We start from the raw sequence: 20,052 nt of genomic DNA on the forward strand, positions 1-20,052 counted from the left end.
AAAAAGAGTGTGAGAGAATGCAGATGAAGTGTTGGACCACAAAAACACTCTGTGCTCAATGGTAACAGGTAATAAACAAGCAATAAGCCTTGCCTAGTAAAGTTCTTTTTCCTTACAGAACTTTTTCAGTTCTAACTAGACTAGAAAATAAGTCTCAAGCAAAGGATTTTTTTTTTTTTTGGAAGGGGAGTTATTTGAACTTAGATGTTATTATATGATGTCTCCTTTTCCTATGTACACACAGTAAACACCCTCACATAAAAATGGCAGGTTATGTTTTGTACAGATTTAATGTTTGTTCATCGATATAAATAAAAAAGCCAATCAAAATAAATCAATAAAATAAATCAAAATAACCACAGTAATGCCTTCCAAAGTCAAAAAATTAATTTGATTTTTTAAAATATTGTTCAGGAGTCAAATGACAGATATGTTTGCCCTGAACAAACCCAAACTAAGCCCCGAGTGGTCACCTGCACCTTCTGTAAAAAAAGTGATCAGGTTTCCAAGATGAGCAGTTCTGAGCTGCAGGATAATTATTGCAAGAAATAACAACTAGCAGTCTCCAGTTTTACTGGACCAGGTTGGTTAACTCCCTCTTCCCCCCCAAAAAAATTAATTTTTTTTTCAATAGCATGTCATTTACATCAACTATAATGGCACTACTGCACTGTGTGGTACTGGCCACAGTACTGATGCCACCCATCCCCTCAGCACCCTGGCTATGGGTATTTGTGAGCAGTAGCCATGGGTGGGTGTCTGCTGCTTGTAAATACACTGGCTCAGCACTGGTGTCATGGTTTCCACCTGTTCTTCAAAGCCACAGGGGCTGCTGCTCCTCTCCAGCTGTGCCACGTTTATGGCAACATTAGGACTATCAAACCTTATTTGCTATTCCCACTCGAACATCCTCTTCATTAGAGACCTACAGGTTACCATAGGTAATTACTATGATACAGGAAAGATCTTCTTTCCAGGTCATTTTCTGCTGATGTCTCTCTGACAAAAGCTCAGGCAATCCTAAATTGATGTGACAGACTATATTTGATTTTGGAAATACAATAGCAAAATCCATTTTCTTGCAGTCAGGCAGTGATATTCTCACTGCAGAGTGGATGCAGGGATGGGGCTTCTTAATCCAAAACTTTTTACTCCATACATAAAAATTAATTCTCTTCCATCTGACTCTATCCACCTATTAATCCTTTGAATTTTCTCTCTTGCTCAGCTTTTCCTTCAAGCCAGCTAGAAACAGCAGTTCTTACTGCTCCTTCCCAGTACTGTACCTCCTCCTTTTTTCTGGTTCCAGCTGCACAAACTCAGATGGAACAGTTTCCTCCTACCAGCGTTTGCTCTACTTCCTTCTCAAAGATGCCACATTGCAACGTGGTGTTTTAACAAACCCTCCAAACTGCAAACAGCATTCACAGCCTGGCAGCACTTCTGAGAACTGCCACGTTTCTAGTGTGAAACAACTCTCACAGAAATTCTGCCAAGCAAGGGGAATAATCCTTAATGCAAGAGAGCTGTCCTCTTGGCACAAAGCGCCTGATACTAATTCATGATTTGACCTAATCTATGTTTTTAAAAATATTTCAAGTTGCCACTTTCCCTTTATGACAGTCTTACACATTCCTCCAAATCTCCAACAGAGTTAGAAGAGCACAAAGACTGCAACATGGTTTGATTTAAACTTATCCTATAGTGACTCCTCAAAAATACAACAGAGAGCAAAATCACTGTGGAATCAGAAGTTTTTTGTAACATTAAATGACTATTGAGAGAAATGTGGATCTTTTGAGACTCACACAGACACTGTAACAGGCTGCCCCTTTTGTTTGAAGGTGTGCTGTATTCTGGCCAAAAACATTCTCTCATTTGAACTCAGGTTGAAAGCAGCTCAGGAAGGTGCAGGGACCGAGTAAAGGAAGCAAGGAAGTGAAGCCCCAAATTGTAGTGTATAGTGGTTAACACAACAAGAGATGAAACAATTAATTTTGAATTCCTGGGGGAAAAAAACACCTTAAAAAGATAGAATACTGTATTTTCAAAACTTTATATTTCCACAGATGTCATGTATCTGTAGCAAGCACTTTGAAATGCAGCAACCATTCAAAGCACCAAAGCAGAAAAAGGCCTCTCTAAGCAACGTTTCTATCCTGTCACAGTCTATTTACTCCATTAATCAGCCAATGTCTTATGCTCATTCAAGTACAAGACAACTTGATTGCATTTATTTTATAATGCAGCTCTTCTTGTGATGCCATCCCCTTTAGCACTGTAAAGATACCTGGAATAGACGGAACTGTTACTGAAAATTCTTCATAGAAAGACAAAATACATCAAGCAATGTAAAACAATTTCTCTTTATTCACAACTTGATCTTCTCGGCCTTCATTGTACAAATAATCTGTGCAAAATAGTTTATAAAATACTAAAAAAAAAAAGCTTTTATTGTAAAAAAATAAAGTTTCTAGATATACAGTTACTTTGCACTATCACAAATATTGCCCAGTATTTAACATTTAATGTCACAATACTCAGGTCCTGTAACCTGATGACCCTACCGATAAGAAAGCCACTACTGAAACTCAGGTTCACTAGGGATTGGTTAAGCATTTTCCTCCTGTCGTATCTACACCATTACACAGCCCTGATGACCCATGCTAGGAGCTGTATCCATATCATGAACTTAGACACTGGCCATCCTTTCCTCCATTATCAGGTAAAAAATGTCCAAGTTAAATGGTAAATGTAGTCAGTGGCAAATTTTAGTAAATCATGGCAATAACACAGGAGTTACACAGTGCATTTAAACCTTGCTGAGAAGCAGTGTAAATAAAGGCAGCCTACATGTGGTTCCGGGAATGAGAATGAGCACTCTGATTCCTGTCAGTGTCCAAGCCACCTGGCCTAAAAACTCTCCGCGATCTCTCTGTGCTGCAGTGCAATTGCAACCACGTTAGCACGAAATGCCTCTAAGGAGTTTTGGTGCAGTCAGCTGAGCCCTCACTGCTCCAATTCGCTTTCATTCTGCAAGGTCTTCATGGCCAAGCCCCAGAGGGTCATGCTGGAGAAGAAGGGGCCCTCGTGGCTCTTGTAGGCGGCAGAGGCGGCGCGGCCGCCCAGGGGCTCGGCGCAGTCCAGGCTGGCAGCGGAGCGGATCATGGGAACGGCATCGGCCTGCAAGGGCTCCTCTGCTGCAGACACATCCACCTCTGCGTACGCATACGGAGGGGCTGGTGCTGGACTCTGCTGGGCCTGGGCTTTCAGCAGCTTAGCAGAACCCACGCCGAGTTTCTCCGCGTCTGCCGAGTCGTGGTGTTGGATCATCGATCGCAGCTTGCAGTAAGAATCCGCGGAACCGTCAAATTCCGGGGAGTTTCCAGCCGGGTGAATGGGAAACTTAACAGACACTGGTAACAACGTAACAGACATCTCTGGGCCAAAAGAGTCGGAACTCTGGGACTTGTCCAGGTCGGGGGCTTCAAGCCCGTGAGTGAGTTCCTCCCCAGCGGCTCTGCAGTGCATCTTCCTGTGCCGCCGCAGCACGGCCGAGCGCGTGAAGCACTTGCTGCAGGTCTCGCACGTGTAGGGCTTCTCCCCCGTGTGCGTCCTCACGTGCCTGCGCAGGTCACCAGAGCCCGCAAAACACTTCCCTACGAGAGACCAGCCACGCATTCAGATATTGCTCTCAACACACGCGAATAAACATGTTTTAATTGCTGAAACTATCGAGCGATATATATCCCATATCATATCCCATCATTTATCCAGAACGGGCTCAAACAAGTTCCATCTGTTTTTACAATTCCATTAACTTGTTTCTTCTTCTTGATCCGGTTTTCTAACTTGTGTTTCCCAATGAATGGATTTAACTTTTGTCTCCAGAGACACGAATATCCATTAGTACTTGAAAGCTGTGAGCGCTCTCAGTTTGTCCCAATCTTAACAGAGAAAATAAAAATTAACTATCAATTTAATTTGTCTGTCTGGAAAAACAGTATGCTGATAAGCTTCTAAATATATTCTTCCAGTGAGAGCTGCATCATAAAAAGAAATGGTTTGGTCTCTACCAAGTCCTTTTTTTTACATTCTGGCCAGAGAATGTGTGAGAACTATAATTTTTTTATTGCTGTAAATATTAGAACAGAGAAAAATATTCAACTGTTTGTCTATCTTCAAAGCTACAGACTCAAATAATCTCAATCACCATATTGCTAAGAAAAGAATCTGAGGCTGAATGAAGGCAAAGTGTAGGAGAACGAGCAGTAAAAGATACAATTAATTTCCAGAATTGCCATATGACTCAGACACCTCACATTCTTTAAAATAGTAGAAGTAAGCTTGTGATTTTTATCCAATTTATTTTTCAAGGACAGATGCCAACTAAAACGAACCATATTAAATGACTGCCCAATAAAATTGCAGTCTGAATTTTCAGTAGGATACTTTCTATTTTGCTGCACAGGTTTCTCTTCAGAACAGCCATTAAACAGTAATGATAAGATTAAAAATCACTGGAGTAATACATCGGGATGTTTTGCATAGTGTGAATGATTTCTTAATGCTTCATCAGATCCTCGTTGCACAAATCAAAAATATTAAAAAGACCACTACAAGACAAAATGAAAGCAAGCCTGTTTAATGGCAGCAACAAAACTGTGTATCTATTTCCTCATTCTGATGCAAAATGTCCTGATAATATTGACCTTTTCTTGTGCCTTAATACAGTGCAAATAAAACATAATGCAGCTGGATTTGAACACATGAAGCTGCCTTCCTCCAAAGCTGATTCCTCAGAACATGAATGAAATTCTGTCAAAGTAACACATAATGGCAAAAGAAAAATACTATGCAGGATGTTAAGTAATCTATGAGATCAAGATGTCCCCGATCAAAAGCCATTTTCAGACTTCCTGGCAGTCTGGCATCTACAATAGAATTTGAAAATGGGTGTTCTGAAATATTGATCAAGTTTTGATTTTATTCCAGAGACTGAAGCAAAGTAACAAAAGGTTGTTATTATCAAACTCTGTGGGTGGAGTCAAAATCAAATGGTATGCAATTGAAAAAAAGAAGACCCCATCAATAGCCAAGTGATGTCAAACAACTTTCCATCAGAAAGAACTATTCTGAAAATAAATCTATTTTTGAAGCAGCTACTTGGAGCAGCTCTATAGCAAACATGCTAGCAAACACATATAATGTTGATTCCTCTTACTTCCTTTCTCTAATTTTCAACTAAAATTCTCTTTTAAACTTATGAGAAATAAAGGAATTTATTACACCAAATGAAAGACTATGAAGCATGCAAGACAGAAAATTTTGTGACTGACACAACATGGTATTTCAATTTAAAGCAGTTTTGATTAATTGTTATTATGCTGACAAAGGAACTTTTACTCATCATTTGAAAAGCAAAGACACAACCAAGCAATGCACAGTGAACCTCACCACAAGCTGAACAGCTGTATGGTCTCTCTCCAGTGTGCCTTATCCTGTGCTTTACCAATTTTCGTTGCATATTAAATGACTTCCCACATTCATCACAGGTGAATACTTTATCTGCTGTATGGGTCTTCTTGTGCTCCTTTAAATTACTGAAGTTGCTGAAACCTAGAAAAATATAACAGATTCTGAGATTAAAATGCCTCCTCACTTTTCAGTCAAAAAACCTGAGGCAGAAACTTTAGTTCTTACACACCTCTGCCACAGATATCACACAGGTGAGGTTTTTCTCCAGAATGAATAATTATATGACGCTGAACATCACCAGAAGCAGCAAATCTGTAACACAACACAGAAACCCAATTAGTGTGTTTGTAAGGCCCTTGTTTCCCTAAACTATCATATGGAAATAAGCTTGAATGAATGCCTGATGTTCTGAACAGACTAAGATAAATGGATGCAATTAAGATAAATGGATGCAATTAAGAAAACATTTTTAAACTGACCAATGTCCAGTTAAATTTATGCTAGGAAAAAACACCTCCAACAAACATTTTTACCATTAATGTTACTAATACATTCTATATTTTATGCTATTGCTGCATTTTCTGTCACCTGTTAGCTAGCAGAATCATTCAATGCTTTGCTTAAATTTGTCAAATTTCCCATACTTCAGAATTCCTTAAAATGTCAAAAAAAAAAAAAATATGATCACCTAATGATAAAAATATGAGGGAAAGATACAAACCCACATGATTTATTGTGACTCAAACCGTTCAAAATACACACAAAAATACACAACACAACACATATAACACAACAAAATACACTCCATGCTATTCTTATCTACATACCAATACACAAAAATTTATACCACAAGCTCTGGTGACACTGATTATCTTACAAGTCAATTGCAAACATTCATGTATTTTAATCCCATCAGCACACATTTAAACCCAGCGTCTTCTAAAAAAAATTAAGCAGTATGTTGCCTTAGCTCTTGGCTCATAGTTTATCATGAAGATTAGTAGAAAACATGAATATTTATTTTCATGTTAGCTTTACTAAGATGAGAAATTCTACTCACCTTTTCCCACAGATTTCACAAATGTATGGCTTCTCACCAGAATGTCGACGTAAATGTGTCTGGAGGTTACCTGCCTGAAGGGAGAGCAATTTAAGCATTTAAATTCAGCTTGCCTGTTGCTGTATACAGATAAAAAAATCCAATTATTAACTATGAGACTAGATTTTTATTCCTACTTCTAAGACAATGAAGACTATAAAGCATGTATAAACTCAAGTATCTTATCAAGTAAAGACAGACTACCATGTATTTCAATATCAAATTGTTGACGTATGCAATTATCCATTGACAAGAAGAGAAATAGGGAAAAAAATAAGAACAAGAAGCCTGAAATCAAATACTAAAAGAAATACCTACAATTGAAAGCAAATCCAGTTATAAATGAAAATTACACTATCTAGAATACAGTGAAAAAGAAAACGTACTAGCAATATGGTTCACGTTAATCTCACTTTCCCTATCCTACAAATAAAATATTGTTACACAAGGATGTCTGAATTCACCTACCAGGTGGTTAAAAAGATAAGGGTGAACATTTTTCTATCCTTAAAATACTCAGATGCTCCAAACATGAAATCATTTACTCATACGAAAATAAAACAGAATAGGAAGTACAGAAAAGAACAAATGGGACTACTGCCAACAATTTTATTATATCTTTCCCCTCTCAGTCCTCTAAAAATCATGCTAGTCTAGCCAGCAAACCAGACAATGAATAGATAAAATCTTCTTACTGAGTCCAGCTTTTTTGAAATATTTTAAAGCCACTAGTCCATGTGAATGGCTACTCCACTGAGTCCAGTTCTCAAACCACAAGACACACCTTGTAGAAGAGCTACAGATATTCCATACATTGTGCACACTTCCACTGTCAGGTTTTAAACCTTTTTGAGTGATAATTGCCTGGTTTTTATTTATCTAATGAAACATCAAGTCCTTTTACGTCAGGAAAGAAAATTTGGGATGCAAAGATGATCATGTCCTCATTAGTCACAGTAAGATAACAAAAATAAGACCCAGAAAAATTCCTTCTGACACATTTAGATAATAAATTACCTGTTATGATCTATCACTGTAATCAGACCTTATAACACACTAGTACTCAAGTACTGCAGACACACACACAGAGTACAGTATCAAATGGATCAGTGCTGGAACCCTGAAAGAGCTTTCTTCAACCCCTGTACATTTTTTCACACAAGAGTGTGATTGAACAACTATTTTCTAAGGCCAAACTTTCTAATACTGAATTCTACTCAAAGAGAGGTATTAGCTACTTATTTCTAGAGAAGAAGAAGATGAACCATGGAATAATTTTTGCTTTTCAAAGACAAGGGATTTTATGTCGCAGTGCATTTTAGAAAAACATACAGAAAAAAGAACATTTACTTCTATCCATGTCACAAACAAACCCTATCATGGGCATTTGAAAGTTATTCCAGGTAAAGACAAAGGGTGAATTTGAAATGCAACAACTATTTCCCACAAAGGCATATAAAGTAAAAATAAAAACATTTTACATAAAGCACCAAGGAGATCCATTTCTTTATTACAAGCCTATGTCCTTTCCTCCTAATGAGGGCAAAGCTTGTTACACTGTACTAAGACAAAATATGGTAAAAAACATCAATAGCTTGTATTTTTCTTGAGCTTTAAAGCTGGCACACAACCTTGGTTAAAGCATCACATGCTATCCCAATGGAAAAAAAACCTAAGGGGGCTTCTGCTTGCATTTCAGTGCAAGAAAAAAAAAATGCTCAGAAGAATCCTCTAAATGGTTGCATAGACCTTATTACAAATTTAGAGACCAGAGATACACCAGACTTAGTCCTTTTGTAAGTAGAAGCTTTCAAAGTGAAGCACCTTGTGCACACAGGCCCCCAGAAGAATCCCTGCAGGAGAAGGTAAAACACAATATCCTGAATCACCAGCCAGAGAGGGCTCACATCACAACAAGCTGTGGACAAGCAATAAGGGAAGATGAAGGCTTGGAAGTAAAAAAAGAATATTTTCCTCAAAAAAAATCAAATACTTTTGTGGCTGCTTGTTCCCAACTACGAGTTCCCATATCAATTTTGCCTACTTCTTTCATTTTCTGCTCCACATTCCAACACACATCAGCTACATTCAGCAGGAGCAGACATCCCACCAGGCCCAACAGCTGCACTGTCTCAAAAGCACAGAACATGAAGGCTTAAATAAGAAAAGCATTTCTATTTCCGTGCCTGCAGATGGAGAAGATAAAGGACAAGATCGGACATGGTATTTTAAGCAAGAAATAATAATAATCCTTGGATCTTACTTTCTGGTGAGTGAAATCTTACTTATTTGCAGGACTCAAAAGCAAGTACTTCAGCAACAACCAAGACCCCTTTATGAGCAGAGAAAGAACTGCAGCACAGAGTCTGAATGCTCTGGCTCGTGTGCTGGATGTGTAGGGATTGTCCATGGATACATATCTGTCTGCCCCTTCAGGCAAGTCAGCTCACAGGGAGGCAAGGGAAGCTGTTTGGGAGGGTTTAATTAAAAGATAGAAATTTCTAGCTTTGTCAGGGGTTTTCTTTGTTTCTGTAATTAAAGAGGAGCAAAGCATATGGCATGAGGAGTCTGTCATGCCTGTCAAACACTGTGTGACACTCCCCACCTCTTCCCCCATAGTAGTAGTATAGAATACCACTCTATTTGCCAAAAGTACTTTTAATGGCATTTAAAAATTTGAAAAATTTTAATTTTTTTTTCTTTTTAATAACTGGAAGTTCAGCCACCAAAATGAATGAAAATGCTCTTCTTTGCCTGAAAAACATGCCCAGTTTTGCTGAAAATTGCCAGTTTTGCTGAAAAAGCATGATGAAACAGTATTGTTCACTAGATGCAGTCTTATATTTAGCAACAAGGTGGAGGACACAAAGGCATCAGATTCATGGGTCAAACAAGGCCCACTGTGGGCTGTGAAACTGAAGGAAGAGCAGCACAATCAGTGGTGGGTGGATAGGCAAAAAGCAAATAGCTCTAATTCTTAAACCAGGACCCATAAGAAATGCCAAAGCTATTCAACAATAATTAAGTAATCTTAGTATAAAAATATGCACCTGTTTATTGTTTGCTGTTCTTACATGTGCACGACTGAACCATGAAATCAGAAACGAAGCAGACATTTTGGAAATGTGAGACAACTAGGCACCAAATTTGTAGAAATACAAATTAATTGTTGCACCCAGAATGGGAAGTAAACACTGGAGGGCAAATAAAGTAGCTAAAGCTTAGGCCCTGAATGTCAGTATGGAATTTCACAAGAACTTTTGTTTTAAATCATAGCTGAGCTTTGTCACTTCCAACAGGTGGTGTTCTCACTGAAAAAAACTGAGCCCACTTATATGGATACAAATTCTTTTTGTCTGACTCAAACTACTTAATAATTTATGCCATTTACGAAGATGAAACTGTATTGTAAATACAACATTACATAAAACTTGAATCTGGACTTTTTTCAGACACTGTAAAAAATTGCTATTGACAACATACCTTTAAGCATAAAGCAGAAGAACAATTTGGAAATTAATGTTCTTCATATTTCAAATACAGCTGTGGCTCTGTATACTTAAACATTCATTTGAATGTAAAATACATAACATGTCTACTGAGAGTAGACAGAATCAAAGATACAGAATGCATCAAAGAAACCTAAAACATTCAACATGTTTTTATATAAGACATTTTAATAATTTATCCCTAGAGTGAATTGTCTTTGAACAAAAGAAAAAAAAAAAAAATCTAATCTTAAACCCAAGATTTTTAGAATCAACAGAGATACATTTCAAGTGTAAGTACCATAATATATAAAATATTCCCACCTGTGAGAAGTGTTTCCCACAAATGTTACATTCAAAAGGTTTCTCACCTAAAAGAAGAAACAGAACATAGAACTTCTAATAGTTGCAGTAGAACAGAAATGTTTAAAATTTGTACACTTCCTTTTAAAACACGTAATGTAAGAGTGAAAAATATCCCCAAAAGGATACTTACCCATCTATTTAAGGGGAAATTTAAGAGGGATATTCAGCTTTTACCACTGAGTTTGTAAGACAGACTTGGTCAGAATTTATCTTTCAAAACAAGTAGAAGAGTTTTGATATGAACGGGTACAGGTTTTAATCTTATTTTAAAATACTTTTGACTTGAAATAAAAGGAGCATCATAACACCAGGAAGAACAGAACAGATGACAAGGCCCAACAACAACAGTGATGGGAAGGGCACCTGTTTTTCCACTTGCACAGAGACACATTCTTAAAAAGAAGGAGAAATGAAGGTAAGCTAATTTGGAAGAATTGTGTTTTCTGATTTTAATGTCTACTATACATCTGCTCAGCACATAGCCATTCAGTTCCAGAAAATATATATTTGCCTTCAAATTCTCATCCTATATAGAAGTACCTGAAGATTACCCAAGTATTTAGCTCCAAAATTCTGAATTTCTTTATGTACAACTGTTATCCTTGAATCTCCAAAAACACATTAGCAGCTTTAGTAAAAACTGATGCAGCCCACTTTAGCTTTTCAAAGTAACTTGACTCTCAATCTAGAACGTGACTGTACAACACTTCAACTCTCTCATTGTTAATTTAAGACAAATATGTTTTTGTAATAACTTTTTCTCTATAGTATTTCATATAGGTGTTTTTTAATTCCCCCAGCTTAGTTCCTGTTTCCTAGTTTTTACACTGTTGATAAAATTTTATGCACATCTTTTAGAATTTTGAACACAAAAATGATGCTCAAATACCATTCATTCAATGGTAGTCACAGTTACCATCTTTCATGAGTCTAACTGCACATTTAAAGGACATTTATAATCTGTTCCACATTTGCAGGGCAACAAAACCAGTGTAAATCCACATGATTTTGAAAACAGAATATTTCCAAACTGGGGAAAAAAAAATCTTAAACCGTGTTTTATCTTGATCATTATTAAAAAAATCTGTATAAAGATTTTTATTTACTCTTTAATTTTAATTTTCCTGACTTTCCAGAACATCTCTTGGCTTCTCTTCCGCTAAGTATTCTCTACATCAATGTTTTTCCTCCATCCTTGGAAATGTTACAAGCAACATCTACCATATCCGGGAATTCCATTTTCCTTTCCTTTTGCCAAATACAGATGAAGTTCTTCCAACATATTTTAGGAACAAGAATTAAATGCAATTCTCTTTAGATTTTAAAACAGAGTGAACATACAGTTTTGTTGCTTCACAGATGGCAACCTTGCAGTTAGTCTGACAGCTTGAGGCTTTACCTACTTTGTCTACTTAATGAAGAATGGAAATCTGGCTGTTTTAAAAAAGCTTTCCCTCAATGAGGGATAAAAATTATGAAGCCAGTAAATCAACTGCAAAGTCAGTAAACTCTAAAGAGCACTGAGGTTTGATTTCATTACAGCTTTAAACTTGTTAAACACTAATACTGACAACACAAATGCAAATGAAACCAACAGGGAGCCAGATCTGTAGCAACTGGGAAGGATTCTGAAAGCCATAAAAGCATCAAGATAATATGAAATGGAGGATAAAAAATCAATAGAAAAACAGTAAGCAATTTTTTGCAGAAATTACCTACAGAAAAAGAAAAGTTACTAGACCTAAAGATTAGTATCTGAACAGGAATCTACTCTGAAATGACTATAGGGAGAGGGGAGGAATTGGAGCCTCAAATTTCTCCAAACAATTATTGTAGGCTGCATGCAGCCTCATTCTAACTGTACTGATGTACAAAGAATTGGAGGCTTTCCCCCAAAATAAAACAACCAAGACATTTTTTTTTTTTTTTTTTAAGAAACACCAAATTACTTTTTGGAGAACAATTTTGCTCTTGCATAGAATTCCAAACCCCTGGGCTTATCAAGTAACCTACTGCTCAAAAAAAAATTAGCTTCACTGGACCTGAGGGTGTATTAGCAAGAGTGCAGCTAATAAGCTGAAGATTATTATTCTCTGCCTATCACTGGTGAGACCCTATCTGGAGCCTTACAAAAAGAAGGCAAACAGGAAATTTTACTGCTGTCTACACTCTTGGGAGGGCAGATGCAAGCAGGCTGTTCCTGGTACACAGTCTTAGGACAAGAGGTGACAGATTCAAGTTTGATCATTCCAATTAGATATATGAAAATCTTTTACCCCATGAGGGAGGTCAGATACTGGAAGCAACTGTCTGGAGATGTTATGGAAACTCTGTCTCTGGAGCTGTCCAAAATTTTCACTACACAAGGTCATAAGCAAAACAACCCAATCTAATTTGATGTGCCTTGAGCAGGAAACTGGAGCAGATTACCTCAGGAGATCCATGCCAATCTAAATTAGTCCATGATTCTACAACTGTCAATAACTTCTGAACCAAAAAACCTCATCTGAGAAGACCAGGATTGTATCCTTCTTGTTCAACACCCTGCAAGAAGATAAAGTACACAATAGTGGGATACGTGGCTGGATCAACAGCAACAGAGAAAAACTGGGGAAAAGGAGTAACTGGATACAATTTAGACAGTGGGGGACTTTACTTTTGAACCCTTGGGCTGCCTTGTGCTTTCTACCTTCTGTTGCATCCTTTCTTGTTCAGCATTCTGCAAGAGGTGAAGACAAAGTACACAACAATGACCAAAGCAGTGTTGTGTCTGCTCCAGAGGAGGAAGGCATGAAGGCAGAAGTGGTGCTCCTGATGAAACCACAGTGATGAGGAGCTGTATTCACTAAGGCAAGGAATGCTGCAAGTTGCTCAAGCAAAGCTCAGAACGAAAATGTTGAGGATCAACAATGTATTGTATTACATGGCAGTGCTACTCTGTTCCTGTTGCATTCCATCCTGGCAAGAGTCCTTTCCATAGGCCCGAGTTTGTTTTGAGTTGCTCTTTTGAGATGTTCCCTGAAAATACATAAAATACCCCAACAAAACCACTGGATGTTCCCGGACAAGTATGGACTTTATAAAAGATACATTTGCTTCCTTTTTTTCAGACGAGTCAATATAATAATAAAGAACAAATTATAACATTTAGTCAAAATCAACCAAAGTCAGTGCAGTAAGCTCTGTTTAGAGATTCCTTTAAATGTCCATGATAATAATACAAATAAAACAGTCAGACAAGCCAGCACGATGACTGTTGAACACAGTTTGGCTGCCTTCACATAGAAAGCTCATCAATGCACCCATGCTAACCTCTAAGTTCTTTAGTAGTTCCAGGTGTTGAGGGACAGAGAATTTTACATGTGCTTTTTCTTGGCAATCATACCACCACAGCACTTGTGTTGAAAGAATTGTCATTTTTGGGTTAAAAACAGGTTTGCCAGTGTGACATGTCCATTTCAGCTTCCTCCACCTCTTCAGCAAAGCATCAAAATAAAGATGCAGCAAAGCTGTATTGGGAGGGCTTTCAGTGAGCACTGTAAGACTTAAATGCCTGCTAACCCTTTTGCTTAGCTCTAGAAAATTCATGTTTTTAAATAAAAACATTATGTTTTGTCACATCCACAGAAGAATGTTAATGCTTTATTAACTAGCATTCAAGTCTGGCATTTTTGACAACTACTGGAAGAAGATGGTGTGTGAAAAGCAGCTGAGAATTCCTGAATCCTAGGTTTTCTCTAGCACAAACGGACATGTTACTGCAGTTAGCTGGAACTTTTCTAGATGCTCTTGTCTTCTATCTGATAATTTTCTTCCTGAAAATCTAGGATATTAAAATATACCTGATGATACCAGCTCAAATCAGATAATAAGATTCAAGAAAATACAAGGCAAAAAGAGGATCTAGGTAAGAGGCATACGCAACTCTTTCACAGGACAACAAGTTAAAAAAAAAGTATTAGCAACATGATACAGAAGCAGTTAAAACTAACAATTGAAAAGTTCAGGAAGCTAATGCAAAATGTTCATATTTTCAGGTTCTGGGAAGATTTTTCCATGAATGAAATAGAAAAATAAACTTTTAATTCTAAGGATCAGCTAACAAAATAAATTAATATCTGCCAAGAGAGTTTCATATTTATGTCAAAGTACCAATACATGTACGAGCATTTCCAAAGTGATGTTTATTTGACAAGACTGAGAGAGATGCATTTGATATTTAATACAGGGGGAAAAAAAAGGCAAAAAATATTCAACAGCTTAACCAGGAGTAATACCATCTCTAGGACTTTGAATCAATGCTGTTACCTGCCTAGCCAGGGTAATTCTTAAAAACTCTTCTAAAGAAACCTATCTAATAATAGAACATACTCATTAAATTGAACAGACAAATTAAATAATTTGAAGTTAAACTAGGGTTTGTTTTTCACTAGAATAAAAAGAAACTTAGAAATAAATCTATGTTAGGTTTAAAAATATTGTCTGTGAGTTTTTTAAACAAAGCACATTAATTCAAAACTCCCATTTACTCTGTAGCCTGCAAGAGCCTTACTCTCAAGGTAAATACAATTAAGTATTAGAAGGCATATTTCTACAGCTTAAAAAGATGACTACCAAGCCCCAATCACTTGTATCTTACAATGAATATATGACCAGAGAGAACAGACATATTCTATAGTACCATTTATTTGTTTACATCTTTTGTTGTCATCCGACGCAAACATCTGGGCCACCTGACAAGCTGACTAGAAATGACTCATCTAAATGCAGGACAAAACCAAAATTTTCATTGAAATTTCATTTTCATCAAAATCACATGATGTTCTTTGAGAAAGTACCCAGAACTCCAAATACATAGGAAATGTATTTGAGATGAAAAATACAATCTTTTCTACAACTTTCTTTTAAAACTTGGTATTACAATTCTTTATTTCTGTAGGATTATCCATAAAAAAAAAACCAAACCAACCACCAACAAAACAAACCACAGCCTTTTAACCAGCATCTCTAAATCAAGAGACACTGCAAGATATTCTCTATAACTGAAATATTTGTTCTGCAGACCAAGTAACTGATAACTGTACCTGTATGAGACCTTTTATGTAGCTCCAAATTGCTTGGATGTTTGAAAGCCTTCCCACATAATTCACAAGTATATTGTTTCTGTGACTGAAGAGTCTGTGATTGTCCTTCTTGTTCCAAAGGACCTTGAGATCTTTCCACTTCAACAGTTTGTTCAAAATTCTCTGAATTCACCAAATCTTCAGCTTCTTTTTCATCAGTAACTCTAACATCTGTTGTGTCCGTAGTACTTTCATTTACAGGTTCAATTACTTCTGTTATTCTACTGTCATCTCTTTGGGGCTCAGGGGGCTGCTCTGCTGATTTCTGAGATCTTAGAAAATTTAACTTTTTGAGGTGTACTGCCTTTTTCAGCCGCATCTGTCTGGTGGGCTGCATAACTGCGCTCTCTGCGTTTTGGTCTGGAGCAGCTTCACTTGCAGACTGAACCAGGAAGTTTGATGGTAAATGCTCAGAGGTTTCCAGGATACACTCAGAGTGATTGACAGTGCAAGAATTATTCTCCACTGTGTTTATTTCTGTGGATGTGCTGTAAGAAAAGGATGGTTCTGCTCCTCTCTCGTGATCAGAGCAAGCGTTTTGTTTATAGAACTGTTTGCTGTAAAAGTTGCGTAGTTTATAGTAGTAATTTGGTTGTTTAAATGGGAGCTCTGTGCAGTTGCCATCTAAGGAATCTTGTGGTGCTTTCTGTCCATCACCTGACGGGGTGTGCAGATTAACAGACTGAGAGTGCTGCTCAGCCAAGACTTTGTTAGTTTGTCTGTCAGCTGAGCACTCAGGCAGTAGGTTTGTCCCATAGCTGTCACTGGCACAGCTGGTATCCGTCCCCAAAGTGTTCTGCAGTGAAAATACACTGCTACACGGCATGCTGGCTGCCTGTTCCACAGCTGTGGAAGACTTTAAAAAGGTGTGGCAAATGTTCAGCACATTTTGCACTTGGAGGCACTGTGCAATGTCCAGCATAGCTTGTACATTGTCCTGACTGAGATCCAGGTGGGAGGTGTACATGAAGTCCAGGATCTGGCCTATGCCACCTACATTTTTGATGTCCAAGTGAAACACATCATTCTTCTGGCCTGAAGAATTCTGGAAAAGGGTCCTGATAAAATAAGGCAAATATTCAAATACAAACACAAATAATTCACAAACACTTCAATAAGAAAAACATACATACAACTCAAATAGGCTACTAGTATGAAACAAGTTTGTACTCTTCTAAAGATTGCTGTCTTTTTGATGATGAATTTCTCAAAACTGCTCAATTACTTGTTTTATATATTAGTCCTGCATTAGTGCACTTGAAATATAAATCAAAGTAAATTATCTTTTATCTAACTTTAATCCTGTATTTATGTTTTCAAATAACACCCTACGCTTGTGGTTTCTTATCCACTGTTCTTCACATATTAGATGCAGTGTTGTATTTATGGACAATTTGCAGAACCGATTGACTCAGAATGGTTTTTCTCCTTTCATCATGACAGATCAAACAGGACATAAATTTTCTAGCAAAAGGGAGAAGATAGACCTCAAAGTCAGCTAAACTCTTCTCCTCTGGCAACTGAACTGGTCCATTGAACTCCATCAGTAAGCCTATCAAAGTTCTTAGCATTAGTTATTTCTGCACAAACACACAAGAAAATGGCAATATTAAACAAGAAGATGGTATTATTTTCAATTTATTTTCTCATATAAAATATACTTTTTTTTCTGGTACTGGATGAGAACCAAGTAAAAGAATAATGAAGAGTACAGGTACATAATCCTAAAACAGCAGTGCAACCAATACCCACTGAACTTCACTGAATCCTTATAATGAATGAACTCACAAAAGTTCTTAGTATTTGATGTTAAATATTCTCAGCATCAGAGATGCGGTTCTTCACATGCACAAGCAGTCCTAGATTAAGTGGGTTCATACTCTCTCTCAGTCATAAACTTTATACCATTAAAATCCCAAACTTAATGATTCCTTTTTGTGGGCTAAATCTCAAATTTGGGTTTGTTTAAAGGAAGGCATGATATCAATGAGCTCTGAATCTTAAGAAAATGTGAGCCTATGCTGAAACTTTAGAAATGCAGGGAATACTGTGAAGCCAGTGCCCACATCCAAATTCCTTCATAAATCTATACCATCCTATCAAAATTAAAACTGGAACTATAATGAACAGATCTGGGCTGAGAGTCTAAATTAATTAGGCACTCATATCCTATTGAATTTTAATACGAGTTGAGCTGTTAGTTCTTTTTAACTACTTTAAAAATTTGGTCTTTGAACATAATTGCACTTCATCAGCGGTACAGCACTAGAGGAGAAAAAGGAACCTCTTATCTTTTTTCCCTGGTCATAACATAAAAATAGGTTTCTTGCAATTAAATTAGCAGTGAAGTTTTAGAGATGTTTCAAAAGACTAGGTCTAAAAACTGCCAGATCTAACAGCTTACTCATAACTAATATAAAATACTAAGCTGGGAGATCCAGCATCCTCCAAAACTTGGAGGCACAATTGAGGGCAGTACAGAAGAGTAAGAAAGCATGATGTGGTGTAATGGGCCACCTGTATACTTTAAAACACAGCTATTGTCTCTGAGAATCTGAATAAGCAGAGATTCACTAATAACCTATATGGTCACATTTTATTTAGCATATGATTGATGAAACAAGTCCTATTACTTGGAAATGGGTTTTATCAGTTATTCTTCTTATCTGGTTCTGTTCATATACTCTACTAAGTTCCTTGTAAGCAGTTATCTTTTTCTAGTGAAATACTGAAAACAGGTCCATGCCAGAATTATTACATGAAGGACTATAAGCAAGTAATTCAAGAAAATGTCAAAATCAAAGAGCATGCTGTGAATACTGGACACAGCTTTTTCTCTGGACAAGCAATCTCCCTTTTCTCCTTATACTCCCAACAGTTCCTCAGTCTGCAACCAACAGAAAAAAATACCCTTCTCAGAGAAACCTCAGCCAACAGCATTTAGTTAACTTTTTAAAGAGAAGAATTTTCTTTCACATACCTGAAATATTGACTGAAAGCAGCTAACACATTTTTGTGTGCTTTGAAGCAGACACCCTTCACCACCAGCATGCAGTCACAGAGAAGCCCCTGAATGCGCTGTTCATGTAGCTGCTGCAGAAGATGACAGCTGTGGCTAGCAACAGTGTCCATGCTAGAAAATCATTAAATTACCTATAATGAGATAAAATGCTAAGGTGAATATTAAATTGCAAAATTAATTTAAAACATTAAGAACATTTTTACAATTTGCTTTAGCTTTCAAAGGAAGCAGACTTCAGTTTACACCTCCAATTTGATCGCTAATAACATTTTTCTGGTTAAAGATGAGTCACAATATTGTTCACCAACAGATACACAGCAATACACATATGAAACAGTGATTTTTAAGAGAGATTTGTTTATAACAGAGCATCTGCAAAAATCTAATGGTGCTGCCAATAAACTGAACTCCATAACCACAAAAAAATGCACCTCAATTTAGACAACTTCCACAATAATTAAGAGTCTAATGCAAAAACACATTGCATGTACAAAATCAGTAGCATTTGTAGAGGAAAGCCTCAGTTTCTTCATCCTTTAAACTCAAAAGGGAAAACTAGTATTATTTCAGGCATTTGTTGCTGTTCTAGCTACATACATTTCTACAATGTATCTGATTAATTAGACACATTAACATGGTATTGTTCTTAATACAATGTAAAATCTAAATGAAAAAGTCCCCTCTTTAGAGGTTGAATAGACAAGTCACATTCCAACACAACACATTTACATTGAATTCTATACTTCCTTTTCCCCACCCCCTCCAACAACGATGCAACACTTCCCCTGTGCGCTTGTAAACATGACAGTTCCAACTATTAGGACAATCTGAATTTCTAGTCTTCTAACTAGGAGAAAAACCTTCCTATTCTAAGGAATGAAGCAGGAAAACCACCTTTTAAGCATGACCAGATAGTGACTGCCCCATTCTCAAATCTCATGAACAATAAGGGTTCCACATTAATTTATCCTGATGTGCCCTGTCTCTGGCTGTATTACACTGGGAGGGGGGGGTGGTAGGGGTTACTACATTGTGCTTTTTCTCTATTAATGCTTATCATACTTTGACCAGGATTTAAAATAAAGGAACCACGTTAACAGGCTTTTCCTGTGAACATTTCCCACCGCGGCATCCTGCAATCACTTTGCCAGTGAAGTGTCTCTCATCCAGGGGCCGGGCACCGCGGCAGCCGCTCCGGCACAGCCGCTGTTCGGAGCTAAGCTCGCCTCGGCCAGGCTGGAGGAGCGGCACGGGGGAGAGGACAGGGGAGGGTCTGGTCGCCGCGGGCCGCTCTGCCCGGGGACAGCGCGGCGAGCGGCCGGTGCGGGCTGGGGGACGCAGCCCCGGGCAGCGGGAAACGCGCCGCGGCCCCAGGGCAGCAACCGGCCCGGCCCTGCGCTTACCGGCTCCGGCCTCCTCCCAGCTCCATCCCCGCCAGCGGCCGCTTCCGCCGCCGCGCCCTCCCCTTCCCCTTCC

General features: G+C 37.8%; 1 protein-coding gene across 1 annotated transcript; it reads right to left on the reverse strand.

Annotated features, from left to right (window-relative positions):
• Positions 1-2,013: 2,013 nt before the first annotated feature.
• Positions 2,014-20,043, reverse strand: ZBTB49 (zinc finger and BTB domain containing 49). Its single transcript, XM_021554369.2, has 8 exons — positions 19,980-20,043; positions 18,535-18,707; positions 15,516-16,612; positions 10,390-10,436; positions 6,539-6,612; positions 5,708-5,790; positions 5,458-5,619; positions 2,014-3,659 (listed from the first exon to the last, which is right to left on the reverse strand). The coding sequence occupies exons 2-8, from the start codon at positions 18,684-18,686 to the stop codon at positions 3,010-3,012; spliced, it is 2,265 nt and encodes a 754-aa protein (XP_021410044.1). The 5' UTR covers positions 18,687-18,707; positions 19,980-20,043; the 3' UTR covers positions 2,014-3,009.
• Positions 20,044-20,052: the final 9 nt, after the last annotated feature.

The sequence above is a fragment of the Lonchura striata genome, chromosome 4 (assembly GCF_046129695.1).
Source record: "Lonchura striata isolate bLonStr1 chromosome 4, bLonStr1.mat, whole genome shotgun sequence".
Taxonomy (NCBI): Eukaryota; Metazoa; Chordata; class Aves; order Passeriformes; family Estrildidae; genus Lonchura; species Lonchura striata.